Source organism: Oxyura jamaicensis, chromosome 12 (genome assembly GCF_011077185.1).
Source record: "Oxyura jamaicensis isolate SHBP4307 breed ruddy duck chromosome 12, BPBGC_Ojam_1.0, whole genome shotgun sequence".
Taxonomy (NCBI): domain Eukaryota; kingdom Metazoa; phylum Chordata; class Aves; order Anseriformes; family Anatidae; genus Oxyura; species Oxyura jamaicensis.
This window is the reverse complement of record NC_048904.1, coordinates 12,939,058-12,955,986: the sequence shown is the minus strand read 5'-3', so window position 1 is coordinate 12,955,986 and position 16,929 is coordinate 12,939,058. Positions and strand designations below refer to the sequence as shown.

The 16,929-nt window shown below is 33.8% G+C and overlaps 1 protein-coding gene across 6 annotated transcripts in view; it reads left to right on the top strand.

Moving 5' to 3' along the window:
- CFAP20DC (CFAP20 domain containing) overlaps positions 1 to 16,929 on the top strand; it is a 68,183-nt gene that overhangs the window by 19,034 nt on the left and 32,220 nt on the right. For 3 of the 6 annotated variants that reach the window (XM_035337825.1, XM_035337823.1, XM_035337824.1), the window contains 7 exons: positions 910 to 1,066; positions 3,744 to 3,908; positions 6,298 to 6,434; positions 7,735 to 7,948; positions 8,517 to 8,663; positions 12,316 to 12,656; positions 14,348 to 14,761. In XM_035337825.1, coding sequence (XP_035193716.1) covers positions 910 to 1,066; positions 3,744 to 3,908; positions 6,298 to 6,434; positions 7,735 to 7,948; positions 8,517 to 8,663; positions 12,316 to 12,656; positions 14,348 to 14,761 — 1,575 coding nt within the window. The remainder of the gene's footprint in view (positions 1 to 909; positions 1,067 to 3,743; positions 3,909 to 6,297; positions 6,435 to 7,734; positions 7,949 to 8,516; positions 8,664 to 12,315; positions 12,657 to 14,347; positions 14,762 to 16,929) is intronic. The other 3 variants (XM_035337827.1, XM_035337826.1, XM_035337828.1) reach the window with 2 other exon arrangements.

The following is a 16,929-nucleotide window of genomic DNA, read 5'->3' as shown; positions in this document are numbered from 1 at the left end:
TCTCCCTTTTTAGTTTACAGCTTTTACTTAAAGGAGGAGGCATATTACTTTCAGTGGCTAAGTAGGTCTTTTACAAGACTAAGGTAGTTTAACTTATTTTATACCTTAGCTGGTTAGCTACTTGTTCTGTATTATAAAAAACAGCAATATGCAATGTTCAAATGGAAAAAGAAAAGAAACAGGAATAGTGCAGGAGAGTGTAAGACACTGATGTTAGTGTTCTAACAGTGTTTCCTAAAACAAACAGAACAATTACCTGATGAGAATTAAGATACATATTTAAGTGGGATTGTCAGCAACCTAGTTAGTTGTCATTATTTACTTTGTCTTCCTGAAATGTCTTAAAGGAGTGGGTAACATTTATTATAAATGAGAAGTAATTTTAAGATCTTGTGGTACACTGGGGTCTTGTCCATACTGGAAATTTGCCTGAGTGTTTAAGGGACACAAGCTTGGGAGAGGTAATTTCTTATGAATCTCAATAAATAAATAAATAAATAAATCTCCAAGTACAAGTATAACCTTTGGAGCATTGAAGGGTTTAAGTACATAAGTAACTTACGAAGTAATGTTGAGTATTTTTTTTCCAGAAAACCTTCAATAAATACATTTTGTCACAAGTTGCTTACTTTGAAATAGCTAAAAACATATTATGGATATGCTAGGGAACTGAATTCACTTGGACTGGCAGTCAGTAGGTCATATGTAGTGATTTGTTCATATAAATAATTGTCATAAAAGTAAATACAGAAATACCTTTTTTAATATCAAAATGTTATGCATTATGGATCACAGCCTGTGAAATCTAATACTCTGCAGAGGCTTCATTTATTGATAACTGTACACTATTACTCTTCTGCAATGATTAGTGTTTAGGTTTTATTAAAGAATATTGTTTCTTTTTTCTAGTGGTGCAATATGTGTATTGACTTGGTAGCATTCACCAGTGAAATATTCAGAGGAGCTGTCTTCCAGTCTTTGGATGGAATTATTATTTCAGCTAACTGTAAGCTGAGAAAGATCTTCACTTTAAAATCTAAGCCTCAAGATACAGCCGAGGAAGATGGTGTGTTATAATTACTTTGTAGCCTTAATCATAACTGTTCGTATTATAAAATCAAAAGCTTCTTGGTCATCAGATCTGCAGTTCAAAAGATTACACTATTTTGTGAAAATTAAAGTGACAGTGCAGCATATTAAATCTGTTGGTTTTCAGGTGACAAATAAATGTGTACTCATCTGCTTAAGCATTGAATACATTAAAAGTATTTTATTGAAGAAATTCTGGTAAAATTTATCAAGTAGGCAACTTGTTTTAATGACGGTATCTTACACTGATAGAAGGCTTTGGCCAAGAAGAGGGTTTCTGAAAAGAGAGAGCATTTGACTGGTACTTACTTTGTTTTGGAGTTCAGGAGCAGATGGAGGATTTCTTTTTAAATAATCCAAAAAAAAACTTTATCAAAACAGTATTGTATGAAGCTATCATAAATACCTCTCTGTGATCTCTAGTCCATTTATCCTATGGTGTCCTTTTTTATCAGGAAAGTAATTTTGGTGGTGGACTGAAAAATTAGAGATTATAATAGAGCAGGATATTGGTCAAAGCCTACCCATCACCAGACCAGGATCAAAATCCTGAATCATTATTTTCCAAGGGAGAGAACTTCATTCCTCACGGGTATTTACAGTAACAGAGGAGGAATTGAAAAAAAACACAAATGACACTTTCTTATTTAGAAGAAGCCCAGGTCAAATTCAGCTTCAATTTCATTCAGATTTTCATTTTGTGGCTTTCAAAGGACACACCAGAAAAAAAGGGTTCTGTTTTCTGAAGGAGGGATGTTTAGCAGATGGGTAGAAGTATTGTAAGTGTAACAAAATTTATCTACCATTTGGAAAACCTAAACCAATATGGGAGAGTAATCATTATGATTCCTCTGGTGAGCTTGGAAAAAAATATATATATATTAATTCACTAAGTGACTACAGAGAGAATCCAGTAAATTCTCAGTGGAATGTGCAGTTAGAGACATCACTGGCTTTAATTTAATTCAATTCCATCAATGCATTATTTTCTCTCTTCCATTCTAAACAGTTTTTGAAATGCACATAAATGGTCTAAATGAGTTCCAGAATTCAAAAATGTAGTTAACATAATGAGTAGACAGCTTTAATGAACTGTAGGCATGGTAAAATGCAGCACTTTTAATTACTGGATTATCAATTCTATGATTATTACACAGCTGGTGGGCATTACTATTTTCTGTGTGATTATGAATTTCCTTATCTAGGCAAGTTTTAAAATTAGGTTACAGCTCAAGGTTTTGGCTGCATTAAAATAGCTGTATACTTCGGTACCCAATTACAGAAAAACAATAGACATTTTTTGTTATTAATTAATTTTCAGTTAACAATCATGATTTGATAAACCTTTTTTCTCTCAGATGACTGAGACTTGATCAGTTCAGCTCCATTTAGTGCAGTGACATCGTAACTTTTAATGAGGGTCAAGTTCTTTGCTTAAACCTCCTCAGTGGTGGGAGCGGAGATTTCAGATTGTAATGTGTTATTCTTTTGTAGTAGCTTATATATATTATGTTTTGTAATCTTAAAATGATTGCAAATGGAGAGGAAAAACCACATATACTAGGAAATTATTTCTAAATGAAATCATTGAGATGGAACAGGAAAGAAAAAATACCTTTGCCCTGTGATATTGAGGCGTATACACTTGATAATATACATAGATTCCAGTTTCCATATAATCCTAAGGTTACATTATGTGTTGTTGTTTTTTCTAACAAAGTATAGTCTTACTCTGGTAAATAAATAATATACAGGCTTGGTGAAAAACAAGTAGCTAGCATTTTATCTTGTTTAAATAAATGTGTCCACCGCTGAAATATGGCATGAGACGACTGAATTTTTGTTAGGTTCCTAATTCTTTATCCATTATTCATGTTTAGCTTTGGGTTTATATATTCCTCTTCTTATCTGAGGAAAATAGGCTAATAATAATAGGCTAATAAGCTCACTATAGTCTAGTATTCTAAAAATTGGTAAGAATTTACCTCAGGACTTCAGGAAGGGTTCTGACTCTGAAATAATTTCTTCATAGAAAATAACTTTCATAAACTCAGTTTATATTGGTTATCAAAGGGAAAGCAGAGACAATCAGATCATGTTCTACTAGTGCCTGCTCACGAGAACAGATAGGTCAACGGCTTTTTGTTTTAGTGTAAAAAAAGTGTAATGGTATCCAAAGTTTGGAATTAAAACTTGTCAAAATCTTTATTTGCATATATGGGACTTTGCTATTTACCACTTCCATCCCACTGATACCAGTGCCATTTTCAGATGATCACTTTGTCTGAAAATCAGTATAGCTGTATTAGAATTAAAGTGTAATTGTAATAAAATATTAGCAAAATCTATTTTATGCTTATGTTTCACTTGTTCACTTGCCAAATCAAAGAATTTGTTTTACTTTGACTATTCTGTACATTAGTATGTAATTTTTTAGTTTAAATTTATTCAGATTTTTTGGCCTAAAAAACAAACAAAAAATAATCTTAAAAATTAACATTTATTGTCTTAAAATTAACAATTATAGCAAAGTTTTCAAATTACTGTCATCTATTAAAGTGTTACAATATTTGTAGTCTAATAAACTAATAGCGTAAATCCAATACCATTGAGTGATCTGTGAATGAAGTAAAGCCCATGTTTTTTGATTCTAGGTATGTGCTTTGTTCCATTTACACCATATGAGACCATAGATGTTATTCCTCGAACCTGCCAGCTAAATACAGATGTGCCACAAGTTACACAACTGCTGAACTTGGCTAAAATTCACAAGCCAGAAATAAAATGCAGGAGTTATCCAGTAACAATGCAAGAAACAGGTATTCTAATGCACTAAAATGCCATGAATATGATCAAATACAAATAACATACAAATAACAGATTTTTTTTCTGCAAAAGTGCATGTTAAAATTTTCCAATGTCTTAAAATACATCACAACCCTTGAACAACTGAAATAGCATGAGCACATAGACACACGTTTATTCTATAGTTTCAGAGATGTATGTGCAACCTGAACAATTCTTATTCAAGCATGGGATTTATAATAACAATAATTAAAGAGCTATGTCTTTCAAATGTCCACTAAAGTGAGGCTGTTCAGTTTTTACACTTCTTTGAAAAGTACAATTTATACGTGTTTGTTTACGGTAACAAAACTCATCTAAAAATATGACCAAGAATATTCTCGACTATTCTGAAATGAATAGGAAGGGTTTTAGATTTTTGCTTTGAGTAAGACCATTGATGTATTTACTTATTTAAATTAGATTCAGCTTTTTTTTATATGCAAGTACCATTATTGTGACACTAACAGGCAAATAATATTTTAAAGTGTTATTGCCCTACAAGTAGTCATGCCAAAATTGTGTTGTGAAGTTTAATTACAAGTTTGCTTTTTAAATAGCAAAAGAAACTGGAATTCAGCCACTTGGTAACAGCATTCAAAAATCATACATTTTTGGCTAGGTTGTCAAAACAAGAGGGGCTGTAAAACTTAAATGACTACAATAGTGTGAGTGATATATTTAAACAACAACAACAAAAAAGTTTGTTTGAAACATGTCTCCTAGTTAAACCTCAAGTTTTGCCATCCAGACTATGAAGATACATATCCCCTATAGAGAAATATAGTAACATAATTAACCATAACATCCCTGACCTGCATGAAAATGAAATGTTTTCAGCTTAAAGTTTAATCTTTATTTTTAATCTCATGTTATGAACATAGCATATGTTCTTCCAGACATGAATTTCAAAGTTCCGAAGTCAGGCCTTCTTGATAATGGAAGCTTTGGTATGTTTAAATACATTTCAATTGGAAAATGTTCTTTTTAGCCACTAAACTTCTCATTTATTTGATAATCAAAAGCACAAATTATTTTTAGTCTCATCCACTTTTAATTACACATATTATTTCATTATGCCATCAACACACTGTTATGTGTTGATGTAGGTAATTAATTGCAGTCAATTAATGTGTTCATAAACAGAGGTTTTCATGCAAATCAGCTTTTATAATTGGAGCTAACAACATCCCAAGGTAGTCAGCAAATTAAAGAAATTGATGGTGGGTCATCTAATCTTGTGAAATGGCAGCTGTTAGGAGGAACCAAATGTCACATCCGGAACAAAGGAAAAAGCTAATGGAAGAAAGTGCCTTCTTTTGTGCTTATTAGTACAGTAAATTACAATGTTTGGTTGCTAATGCATGATCTTTTTTTCATTTCCTTGATGACAATGGAAATAAAGCTTCTCTTAAATGAAGACTAAACAATTCTATGAAAAAATGCTTAAGAGAATGTACAAAATGTTGTTTCTACTTTTTTTTTCTATCCACTTCTCAGAAGTGATAGCAATTTAACACACAAGTTACATGAAGAAAAAAAAAAAACTGCATACATTATAAATTTTAATAATAAATTAATGTGAAGGTACCCTTATTTTTTATTAGCTCTGAAAAGGAGAATTCACTGACAATCATGAAGAATCAAGAAGAAAAGGAAAAAAGATTATTACATGCAGTTCTGGCACCCTGGTGATAAAATTACTTTAATACATAACTATTTTACTTTCCATACCTTTTAAATTTTACTCAAAATATTCACCTGCATTTCATGATTACTTTGTGTGGCGGACCATTTGGCATTTTCATTGTTTGAAAATTATTACAGAAGTATATTTAGAAGTATATCTAGATTTTAAACAGTAACAAATGCCATGAAAGTGCTAGAACATTTTAACAGGACTAGTGCACCTTTGCAATATTAGGGTTCAGCCCTGGTAATGCAATAGACTCATTAATTTCAAAAAGAAAACTGCATGGAAATTTTTCTTGTATCCTATGTGAGCTGCGTGTGATACATTGAGAATATTGCCTCAGTTCTATTTCTTATTATTATAAATAGCCTCTTTTTAAATAAATCTTTAAAGCAAGATTAGAAATATGTCTATATAATAGTCTATATAATAGACCAACATTTTCTTGCCTGTATATTGGCACACTTTTATAAAATGTGTGTTTGCTTTGAGTAAAAAGATAGTGAACTTTGACTACATATTTCTAGGGATTATGCTATAAAGGAACATAATTTTTGTGTATGTGTAGTGTTCATAATTCTTTCATTTCAGTCGATTTTTAAAGGTATTAATATTTATTCTTTATAAGTACTGTAATATATTTTTTGAAACTACTATTTTTCTTTACTTAGGACATTTGAATAATAGGGGAAAAGGCAATATACGCAGCAATAAAACTCAAGACGTATCACATATTGCATTTGGATCAAAGATCCTTGGACCACCTCCATCTTCAAACAGAAGAGTCAGTACAAGGGTATCAGGAGAGGTAAGAAGGCTTAAATTACGATGAAACCACCGCCTCTTCTACAAAGGAAGAGATTGGCAAACAAATGGGAGAGTCATACTAAAAGTTTATTTCAGAACTGATAAGCTGCCATCTGGAGTACTGTGTTCAGTTGTGGGCCTTGAATACAAGAGAGGCACTGTAACATCCAGTGGAGGGCAAATAAAATGCTTGAGTGGCTACAGTATGTGGCATGGGAAGAGAAGCTGAAGGAGCTGGGTTTATGCAGCCTGAAGAAGACCAAGCTGAAGGAGAGTCTAGTTTCTCTAGTTGTTCTCAACCATCTACTGCAAGGTTATGGAGAAGACAGGGCAAGATATTTCTAAGACTTCTATAGTGAAAGGGCAAGAAGCAGCTGGCCCAAATTGCAACAGAGAAGCTTTGACTGCAAATACAGAAAAATAAAATTCATTAAGTACTAGGACAGAATACTAGGAAGTCTGTGGAATTTCAGAACTTTCAAAGCTAGCAACACAACTGGAGCACAACCTGATCTAATTTCATCATTAGCACTCTATTGAGTGGTAGCCTACAGAGGCCTCTTACTACTGAAATTATCCTGTGTTTTCCCATCATTATTATTTTTCTGTTTGTTTGGTGGTTTGGTTGGTTTTTGGTTGATTTTTGTTTGTTTGTTTGTTCTGCTAACATTAGTGCTGTGTACGTATAAATATTTTTTTCTTATAAGCTATGATGCAGAACAGAAACCTTATCTTGGTATGCTAGATGATGGTCAGCCATACATACTATGTGTTACAAACAATGCCAGGGGAAACATAACTGGTCTCACTCCACTAACAAGCAATATTCAAGTGTTGGAAATCTGATGAAGAGTAACATTCCCAATTTAACATGGTCAAGAGGAGATCGAGCCAAATAAAGAAGTAGACTATTCTATAGGAATTCAACTGAAATCTAAGATGGAAAGCAAGATTCCTTCCTCCAAAGAAGAAAGGGCTTCTTCTGAGGTCTAGAATAGCCAGAAGTCTCACTGTCTTTTTATCCAGATGGTAATTTTTTTTAAATTTTTTTTTCCTTACTTTGCTTTGCTTTGTTTTCCTTTCATTCAGTGGAAAAAAAGAATCTGCCTGTTAGTAGACTGTAAAGGTTGAAGATACCACACAAAACTGTACCTACCATAAATTTTTCTTAAAAGATGATTTAAAAAAAAATGGGGAACATTTATTCCAAAATAAATGTAGTTCAAAATCTGTGTTTAGCTCTGAGTAGTTTGAAAGAGTTATATCTTTATCTTTCATTAAGAAAAATATTATCTTTCAAGGTAACAAAGACTGTGGGTAGCAAAAGTAATAGATCATGCCAACTTCAAAGTTCAGGAAAAGGAACTGAATCCCGACTTCAAAGTTCAGGAAAAGGAACTGAATCTCTACAAGACACCGAGAGATTGGAGCTGACGTTCTCACCATGCAATGATTCTTTAGATCAAGGAGGCAAAAGAAATACTCACCAAATAGCTAAAGATGAACATCAAAATGGTAAGAGCGTAAAGTGAAGCATATATAGAGTTCACATACTGCCAAAATTCTTGCACAATTCAGACTTAGAATGTAAAATGTAATTCTCAGTTTTTCTCATCCTTTATCTACCTTGTTAATTACTGAAGACATTTATGTTAAATAATGGCTTGTTCTCCTGCATGAGCATGAAAAATATGCTCATTTTCTCTGTAGGTATTTTAAGTATTTGAGCCAGGGACGACCACCTGCTTGCAGTAGCTACAGGGTATAAACATATTCCTCTTACCCTCATGATATGTATATAACTGGGCTAGTATAGTGGGTTTTCATTACTTTGCAGATTTTGAAAGCCTTTTTTTTAATATAATTTCTATAGTTTGTCTTCCTTCTGTACATAGTCAGTGTTAAATTTTGACTTCCTTGTATCTGTCATTATTCCTGCTGCCCCACAAGATACCCATGCTTTCTGGAAGATGTTTGTATACCAGAACAATTCACTATATGCTATTTTTCTGTGTCTCTTTTAAGAAAAGCATACAATATGAGTGTTCACAGGTATTTAATAAGTGTCTGGATTACATTTCAGACTCTGCAATTCAGATTCAGAAAATGTCTGAGAATGGAAGAGCATGTTTTCAGCTCCCTTTACCGCAAGATCTATCACCAGACAAGAACAATCATGGAAGATTATGTATAAAAAATGCAGCCCAAAACACATGGGAAATAACCAATGGTATGGTGCTAATTTTATATTATTTTACATCTCAGTTCTGTGTGGGGTAGGGGACTATTTGTTGTATATTTCAAAGGACTCAGAACCAGTTCACATGAAATATAAATTTATTTGCTGCAGGGATTATGGAAATCAAATACCCTGCAACAGAATTGCTTTTGAGCATTGATAAAGATTTGTAGGATTAAGCAAAGTGCCAGTGCAGTGAATGAATAAAAAAAAAAAAAAAAAAAACTCCATGCTCTCATGATTAAAGGGAAAGAACTAAAAATAATTTATTCTTTAAGTCGCTATTAAATTTAACACTAAAGATTCCAAACATCGAATGTATGAGAAGAGGTAAGTATTCAGGGTATCTATTATGATATCCATGTAATATCAGTTGGTTTTTTTTGGTTTTGTTTTTGAAGTTCAGTGGTGAATTTTCTTTATTTTTTTCTTATTAATTATTTCTGGATTAATAATGTTTTGAAGAACTTGCCATAGTCAACCTGTTCATCAAGAAAAATCTGCTATGCTCTGTTATGAACTTCCTCTAAAGATGGCAGTGGAAAAAACTTGATCTCAAAGAATGATAAGCATACTTTGTGGAAAAGTTCACAGGGAAGGGGGGGGCGGAATTCAAAAGCAGAAATATCAAACAAAACATAAGAAACATAATAATTTTAAATAAAGTTACACCATGCAACATATGCATAAAATATACTGACATTATCAGATGAGAGAACTCCTACTCCTTCTTACCAACCATTTAACATTGGAATTCACATTTTAAGTACTTTCCTAATAAAAGCAAAGAAAAATTATTTTCTGTGATGACTTCTCTCATAGCAGCTGTTTATGCACATTGTCAGAATTGTAAGACAGGACTGATGTTCTAGTTAGGAAACTCCAAAAACTTGATCTTGTCCCACAGGCTTGGTTCAGTGGCAGTGACTCTGCCAAAAGCATCATCCTGACACTTCTGACAATGTATTAATGTACACACCGATGACAAGTTGCTGGCGCAAAACTACTTTCCTAAGCAAGTGCAAAGCTTAAATATTTTCTGGCTCCCTTTTATATTGTAGTTGAAACAAGTTGTATCAACAAGAATCTGTTGTACACTACTCCTTTCTTATAAGCAGGAATTTAGTATTCCTGGGCCCTGTGCAGCCATCGTCATCTTGGGACTGCACGGAAATTGTTGTGCCATTAGCTTGAGCAAATATTAATTTAAGTTTCATGGGTGGAGGGGAGCTTTCATAAGTGATTTTCTTATTACTTTAGAGGTTGTTTACTGCTATTTATAATACCTTCCAGATTTATCACTGAGCTCAAATCAACATAACTTCTGTAGCAGGCGCACAGTACCTTTAGAAAGGTAAATTTTTAAGCAAGGGAAAAAATAAAATGAGGGAGTATTGTTTATAGTTTCCCAATCTTATTTATGCAATGTTGAAACCTTCATTAAAATGTTAGGCGGCAATTGGAAGCTTTACCATAAGTCTGACTGTGTAGAAGAACTAATGAGATGTTTAGGTGATCATTCTTGCATTTATCTTGTTTGCTGCAATGTTGTGATTACATAGTAATTTACATATTTTGCTAAGAAGATACTCTAAATTGTTCATTACAATTGACATGGAAATGCTGAGTTAAAAAGAAATTCCAGTATAGTTTGTGACTGAGAGATAATAGGATTTGGTTTGGTCCAAAACACTCCATATCTTTCACTTGTAGACTATTAACAATATGCTACACTGATTACAGGTTACGGAAGTTGCTGAACTCCATAGCTAGTGTAAAACATCATTTGAAAGACTTGTAGACTTAATATTTTCTCTTATGGTTTCAGTTTCATTTGCATATGACCTCTTAGATGTAATTGCAATTACCTGGCTAATGTCAGATGAGTGACACAATCTTGAGTGATCAAAGAGAGGAGAATGCTGCTGTAGTATGCTCCTTTGAAAATCTTGTAGTTATTGATCAAAACAAAAGGTCGTCAGGTTTACACAAACAAAGAGTAGTTCTTAAAAGCTTTGAATAGTGTCACTCATTTCTTGGCATAAAAAAAAAAAAAAAAAAAGTCCAAAACATTTGTGAAATAAATTGCATTGCTTATATGTTCATCTTGCAATTTTTACAGTCTCTTTCAACCTCTTACAGCTTAAAAATAAGATGAGATGTCTGTATATTTACAAAATACACCTTTCTATGTATAATATGTATGGCAATGGTATACTAGATTACTTTAAACTAGGAGGATTATCTAATATAAAAAGATTACATGAAGAGCCTTGAGGCTTCTGACTACAGATTGTCTTCATTTAGAGACTGAAAAATAGCGTCCTCTGGAACAAGTAGGTGCAAGCCGTGAATGTACAAGATGTAAGTCCCTACTTTCCACGTAGTTCCTACTACAAACTGCTGTTTAGGATGTTAACTGTAGTTCAGTAGTTTCATTAGCAACTTCCAGTAAACCAGAAGAACCAGAGCAACACTAAGACAGCTGTTTCTGCTGGCATTCTCATTCTTCTCTTCTGTTTGCCTTCATTTATGGTAGTTCAGAAACTTTTTTTTTTTTTTTTTCCCAAAGCTGCTTCATGTGTCCAGAGTGGTAAATATTTCTAACAAAACTAAGAAGGAATTGAATGCCATAGTAAATTTACTCTGTTCTGTGACAGCAAGCATTTTATTATTGCAGTGCTACTTTATTATTACATTTTTAGTATTTTTTATTGAGGCTTTTTTAATATGGTTGGTGGTAACGTTATTTTATGGAGCCAGAAAGTTTCCAGATTAGTGAATAATCCACACCACACTACCTTTAATGAAGATAAGGGAGTATTGCATACTTGAGCAATTCTTCTTTTCTCAGATGCTATTTGAGATTGGTTTTAATCAATCAAATTGACATTTTTTTCTATACTATCATTCCAAGCAGTAAAATATAATTTAACAATGGAATATAAAAATGGTCTTTTCATGTTTATCTGGTGCACTAAATCTTTAAATCCATTTCTGTAGTTTATTGTTTGTTTTAAAATTGGTAGATTAGTACAGCCTGCATTCAGGGAAACTTGGCGAAACAGATATCTTCATATGTTTTTCATGTCATGCTATTTTTCATCAGAACTATAGTATGAAATTGAGATTTAAGCCATAGGTACTAGACATAAAATAAAGTGTAGAATTTCAACAATAAAGCAGCAGGAGACTGTAATATCGTGAACTTTCCACCAAGTATTTGTGAGTTGGGGGGGGGGGGGGAATAATTCACACAAAAAAAATGCCTATTGAAGATCAATTGCCAAATTTAATACAATTTTGTTTTCCTAGAATGTAACTCAGTTGTACAGCTTCAAATTTTCATAGCTAGACAGCTTCAGATTTGGAAATGGCAGGTTTGCATGTCATATATCTTAGCTTGCAGATTTTTTAAGCTATGATCAGGAAACATTTTGATTGACCTTGCCTCTCTTAGAAAGCAGCCTGATCTCTTTCACTGCATCCTCATCACTCTTCCAAATGTATGAATTTTATACATCAGAATATTTGTGTAAAACAAAATTATTTTCTGTACAGCTTCCAGAGGAAAAAAAAAATGTAATCAGTATAAAAATACAATGTATATGTTTCACATTACAGTAAAAAATTTACATTTCAGATGAATGGGTGTTTCCAGAAAGTTTCACGGAGAGTGTTCAGTTGGATAAGAGTGGACAGTTCATAGTGGATAGTTCTACTCAAGATTCAGCCTGCCATAATTTAACCTCACCACGGAATGCCTCTGCTGAACATCAGAGCAATGAAACAGGTGATCACCATGTGAATCATAAAGAGATTTTCACATTTTCATCAAGACCTCGGTCAGCTCCTCATGGGAAATCTCCAAATAGGTCACCAGAACATTGCACTTTCCCTTTGGATTTGAAGCAAGACAGTAACCAAGTCCATGGGGAAATCCAGATTGCAGATAACTTTCAAGGAACTGACAGCAGTGAAGAGGTAAGCCACTTTGCACATGTAATTCTTGATAAAGTAGTCTACATCCTAAAACTCCTAGGATGATATTCTGTCTTCAAGGTAGACAGGAAGGATTAATCATCTTTTCCCTATATACCTACCAGTAGATTTGTCTCTGTCAGGTTGCTGTGTCTAACTGAGTACAGGGGTGAAAATGAAGGTATTCCCTCCGTAACAAGTGGACAAAAGAAACCCAACTCTCTGTCAGCCCCTATGTCAGTATGCCATCCATTGTAAGTATGCTTTGAGCATCCTTACAACAGAAAAAATCTTAGGAAAACCTGCATTATAAATTTCAGCTAGACATATGTCTGTTATGGTTGAGTGAGTGTGCAGTAAATAAGGTTTTGCTGTGCCTTTTAGAACTATAAGCACGGGCTGTCTTGCTCACTGACATTGTCAAAAGTAAATTAAGAAATTTCATCTGTTTAAAGTCACTTGATGACTGGTATTTCTTCTTTATATCCTATTTGAGCTACGTGAGCATTGCCAGCTTTAATTCTTTTGCAATGTGGAAATCTTTCAGCAATAAGATTAGTAAAAGAAATATTTTTTAATATTTTTAATGTTTCACCCTGCAAACTGCAAACTGCAAGTATTCGTAAAGTCCCTTAAGCAATTACCGATTAGTCACCGAAATAGTTAATTATTGTTATTCAATTATAAGAGTCAAATAATCAGTAAAGGATAAAACTTCCTTCTTTCTGTAGAATCATTCACCATCAAGTGGCTTATTTTGTAATTAAATAAATGTCCATGCTTTCAGCCCAAATTCCTGTCAGAGACTTTTTGTAGTGAAACTTGCCATGTCAGCATTTGTAGATTCTGACGAACCCAGAGCAAAAGCAAGAACTCTTTCTGGCCACAGGAGTCGTGTGACTGTGGCTGGTGTGCCCACATGTCAGAATGCCATCAAATATGCTGTTTTGACTGTGAAGCCAAAAGTGACACCTTCAGTGAAGAAATTTCCTATCCCTACGTAATTCAAAGAGTAAAGGAGTAAGATTAAGTAAAATAACATACTCTTACAAAGTCTGATAGGTAATTTCACTCTGATACCTCAGTATTAAAGCCCAGTATACAAAGGGACTATATCTCATCTGCTCCTCATAGCAGCCCTCAAGTCATTAGAATTATCTTCTTAAAATTACACCCCAGCAAGAGCAATCAATTTTATGTATCCAGAAATTATTGCCCAACTGCCCATCTGTACGTTCTTTCTAGGAATATAGTAGTACATCAGCAGAAGTGCTAATTCCTCAGTGAAATCATTCTCACCTTCACTACACATATGCTGTGCTATAGTTAATCAAGCAAACTTTTTTGACGTTTTTGGCACAACTTCATGATTTAATATTTATCAAATTATTCTAGAACCTACATTTATATGACTACATATATACGGTTACCAGCATTCTAAATCTGGGCCGATGTGTTGAGAACTGTAATCCTGTCTCCATCTTCCCCCACTTTGGTTCACTAGTTAAGATGTAAAAATATGTTTATGGGATACTCAGAATAGCAGTTCAGAAGAGCAGACAGCTCTCAGAATCTGCAAATTTAAAATTAAGCAATAGAAATTAAGGAGCCATTTTGGAAACTTAAGGTGAATGTTTTATGGAAAACAGTTTTGTGTGATGATGAAGAAATCCATCTTTGTTTCCTGAATTTAGGATGACAACAATAAATTTATCCAAGGTACTGGGAACCTAGAGATCAGTGTCAGCAGGCAAGGAACATCTGATTCAGCAATTTTTGAAGAGAACACATTAAAGAGGATGCCATGGAGAAATGAATACTGGAAGAATAAGGAACACAGCAAACAAAACCTCGAGGAAACCGTCTTGTCAAAACCACAGAGTTCCACTGTGAGAAAAACAGATTCTGTTATCTCTCAGAGAAGCTTAAAGCCTACCCTTTCTCTTTCTCCAACTGGAACTAAATCTGAATTCTTTAACGTCACTCCAAATGCTCCTGAAAAAACTGAAGGGCCTGAAGGAGTTTCTGGTCAAATAAAACCATCAATTGGTAAAACATCCCTCAAGAAAATCTCAAGAGAAAATTCATGTCTGACAACACAGACTTGTGTGAGTAGTTTTTACTTTGAAATTAAGTTGTTGCATTGTATACAGAAGCTGTATGAGATATGCCCATTTGCATGAAGTGAAAAACAGTGTATCTGTCATCTAGATATATTCTGGGTTCATCATAATAGCGTTTACTAAGCTCAGTCTGTTGAAAGTTGATTTTGTATTATTTATTTTTTTGCTGTGCATAAAATGGTACTCCAAATAAAACAGAAATCACAGAGGTTCATGATAGAAATAGGTGTAATTGAGCAACTCGCATTTTGGAAATATGCAAGTTAGAAATACATGAGTAGTTTTGGTCAGAAAAGCTACAAAGGAAAATTGACAGACTTTCAATTTTTATATTAATGAATGACCATAGAAAGAGCATTACTCTAGATACTTAATAGTCTCTCTGCGACAGTCCTGAGAAAAGATGAATTATGTGATTGAGGGCTAGCAGTAAGGCTGTGTCATAGGCTAAATTGCAACGCTACTAAAGGAACTGTTAGATTCACAAAAGTGCTGTTTTATCCCCAGATTTTTGTCCTGGATTCTCCTTACAGAAATATACAGTAATTTTAAGAACAAATTTGTCTGAAGATAATTATGTTCTTACATACTTCCTAATAGTTAATTATTGTCTTCTCAGCTTATATTAAATGATGTGCTTTGAATTGTGCTTTGAATGAGGAATTGGAACTTAAGAATCAAGTGTATTCTGTAAATTGCACATGAACAAATATGTTACTGTTCCATTTTTGGACAGAATTCTTTTAGTCTTAGAATTACTGCAGATCTGTATCTTTTAACATTTTCTAAATGTGTTATGACTTGATAAGATTTATTCCTGAGCACCTGAAAATGGAATAGGCCAAGTTTGTTCTTCTGACTTCAGAGATCTATTTTTTCAGATATCACCTAATACTTTATGAGACTAAAGACTTATACAGCTAACAACTTCTGTCCAGCAGTGGTCAATCATAGATGCCTAGGGAAAAGTGTAAGGACAGATGAAGCATCCAGCAATACCTCACCAGCATGCCCTGCAGGCTTCCTGCTAGCCTTCATAGTTCAACAATTTCTTGAGCAAAAGGTGTTGTATTTGTGATAAATAACTGGGGGTGGAAATTTTTTTCCACACACTTGTATAGTTTCATTCTATGTCCATGTGGACTTTGTCCTGGGACAATGAATTCAGAATTTAACTGCCATTTGTGGGGTAAAATAACTATCTCATTTTTTTTTTGTTGTTTTTAATGCACCATTGCATTCTTGGTGTTTTCTCATTCTTATGTTTGTTATAAGAAATAATGAATACTCATTAGTTCATTCTTCTTACCCATGCCACTTCCTATTGTATGGCTGTATATCATAATCCCCTGCAATTGTCTCTTCTGCAGGTCAAGGAGATCTATGGTATTTAATCCCAGGCTTGCTTGTTTATGATTTTTTTACCTTTTTTTTTTTTCCCAAGGATGTTGAATCCAGCTGATGCATGATCATTAACTTAAGTTATTTGGGGTCATAATATCTTCAACAACTGCAGACCAAATGGATAGATGCCTCTCTTTTTTGTGGCTCAATTAAACAGTTATGTATGCTTTGGGAAAAAAATAACTACAGTAACATCTTGAAACATGACATTTACCTCGTTAGCATGATGGAAATGGACGTCTTCCATCATTATTGTGTTTTATGTCCTTGCTGCTTGTCTGATCTCCTTTAGGATATCACAATCCTCATTCCAGTCAGGGGGATTTGCTGTCATTCTGCTGCTGGAATTTTAGTCCATGGTGATTCTATTACTTGTCGATGCAATTAATTTTAGTTATCAGATTTAATGGCATCCATGAAAGGGGAAGCATGAGTGACTATTTCCATGGGACAAGACTGCTACTGCTGTGACAGGGACATCTTGCAGAACGATTTTAACACCTATTTCTGGCTGCTATAGCTACATGAGGACTACACAGCAGCTAACTGTGAATATTGAATTTGGGGCATCAGAGGAGGACAAAGGTTCTAGAAATCTCTTCCCACAAAAGGGAAGGAAGGAAGAAAGGACAGGAAAGAAAATTAAAAAAAAAAAAAAGGAAAAGGAGGGGAATAGCTGGACAATTCATCAATAGTTTTTTTATAACTGCATGATCCTCAGCACCTCTAAATTGGCCATAGTGAAACAA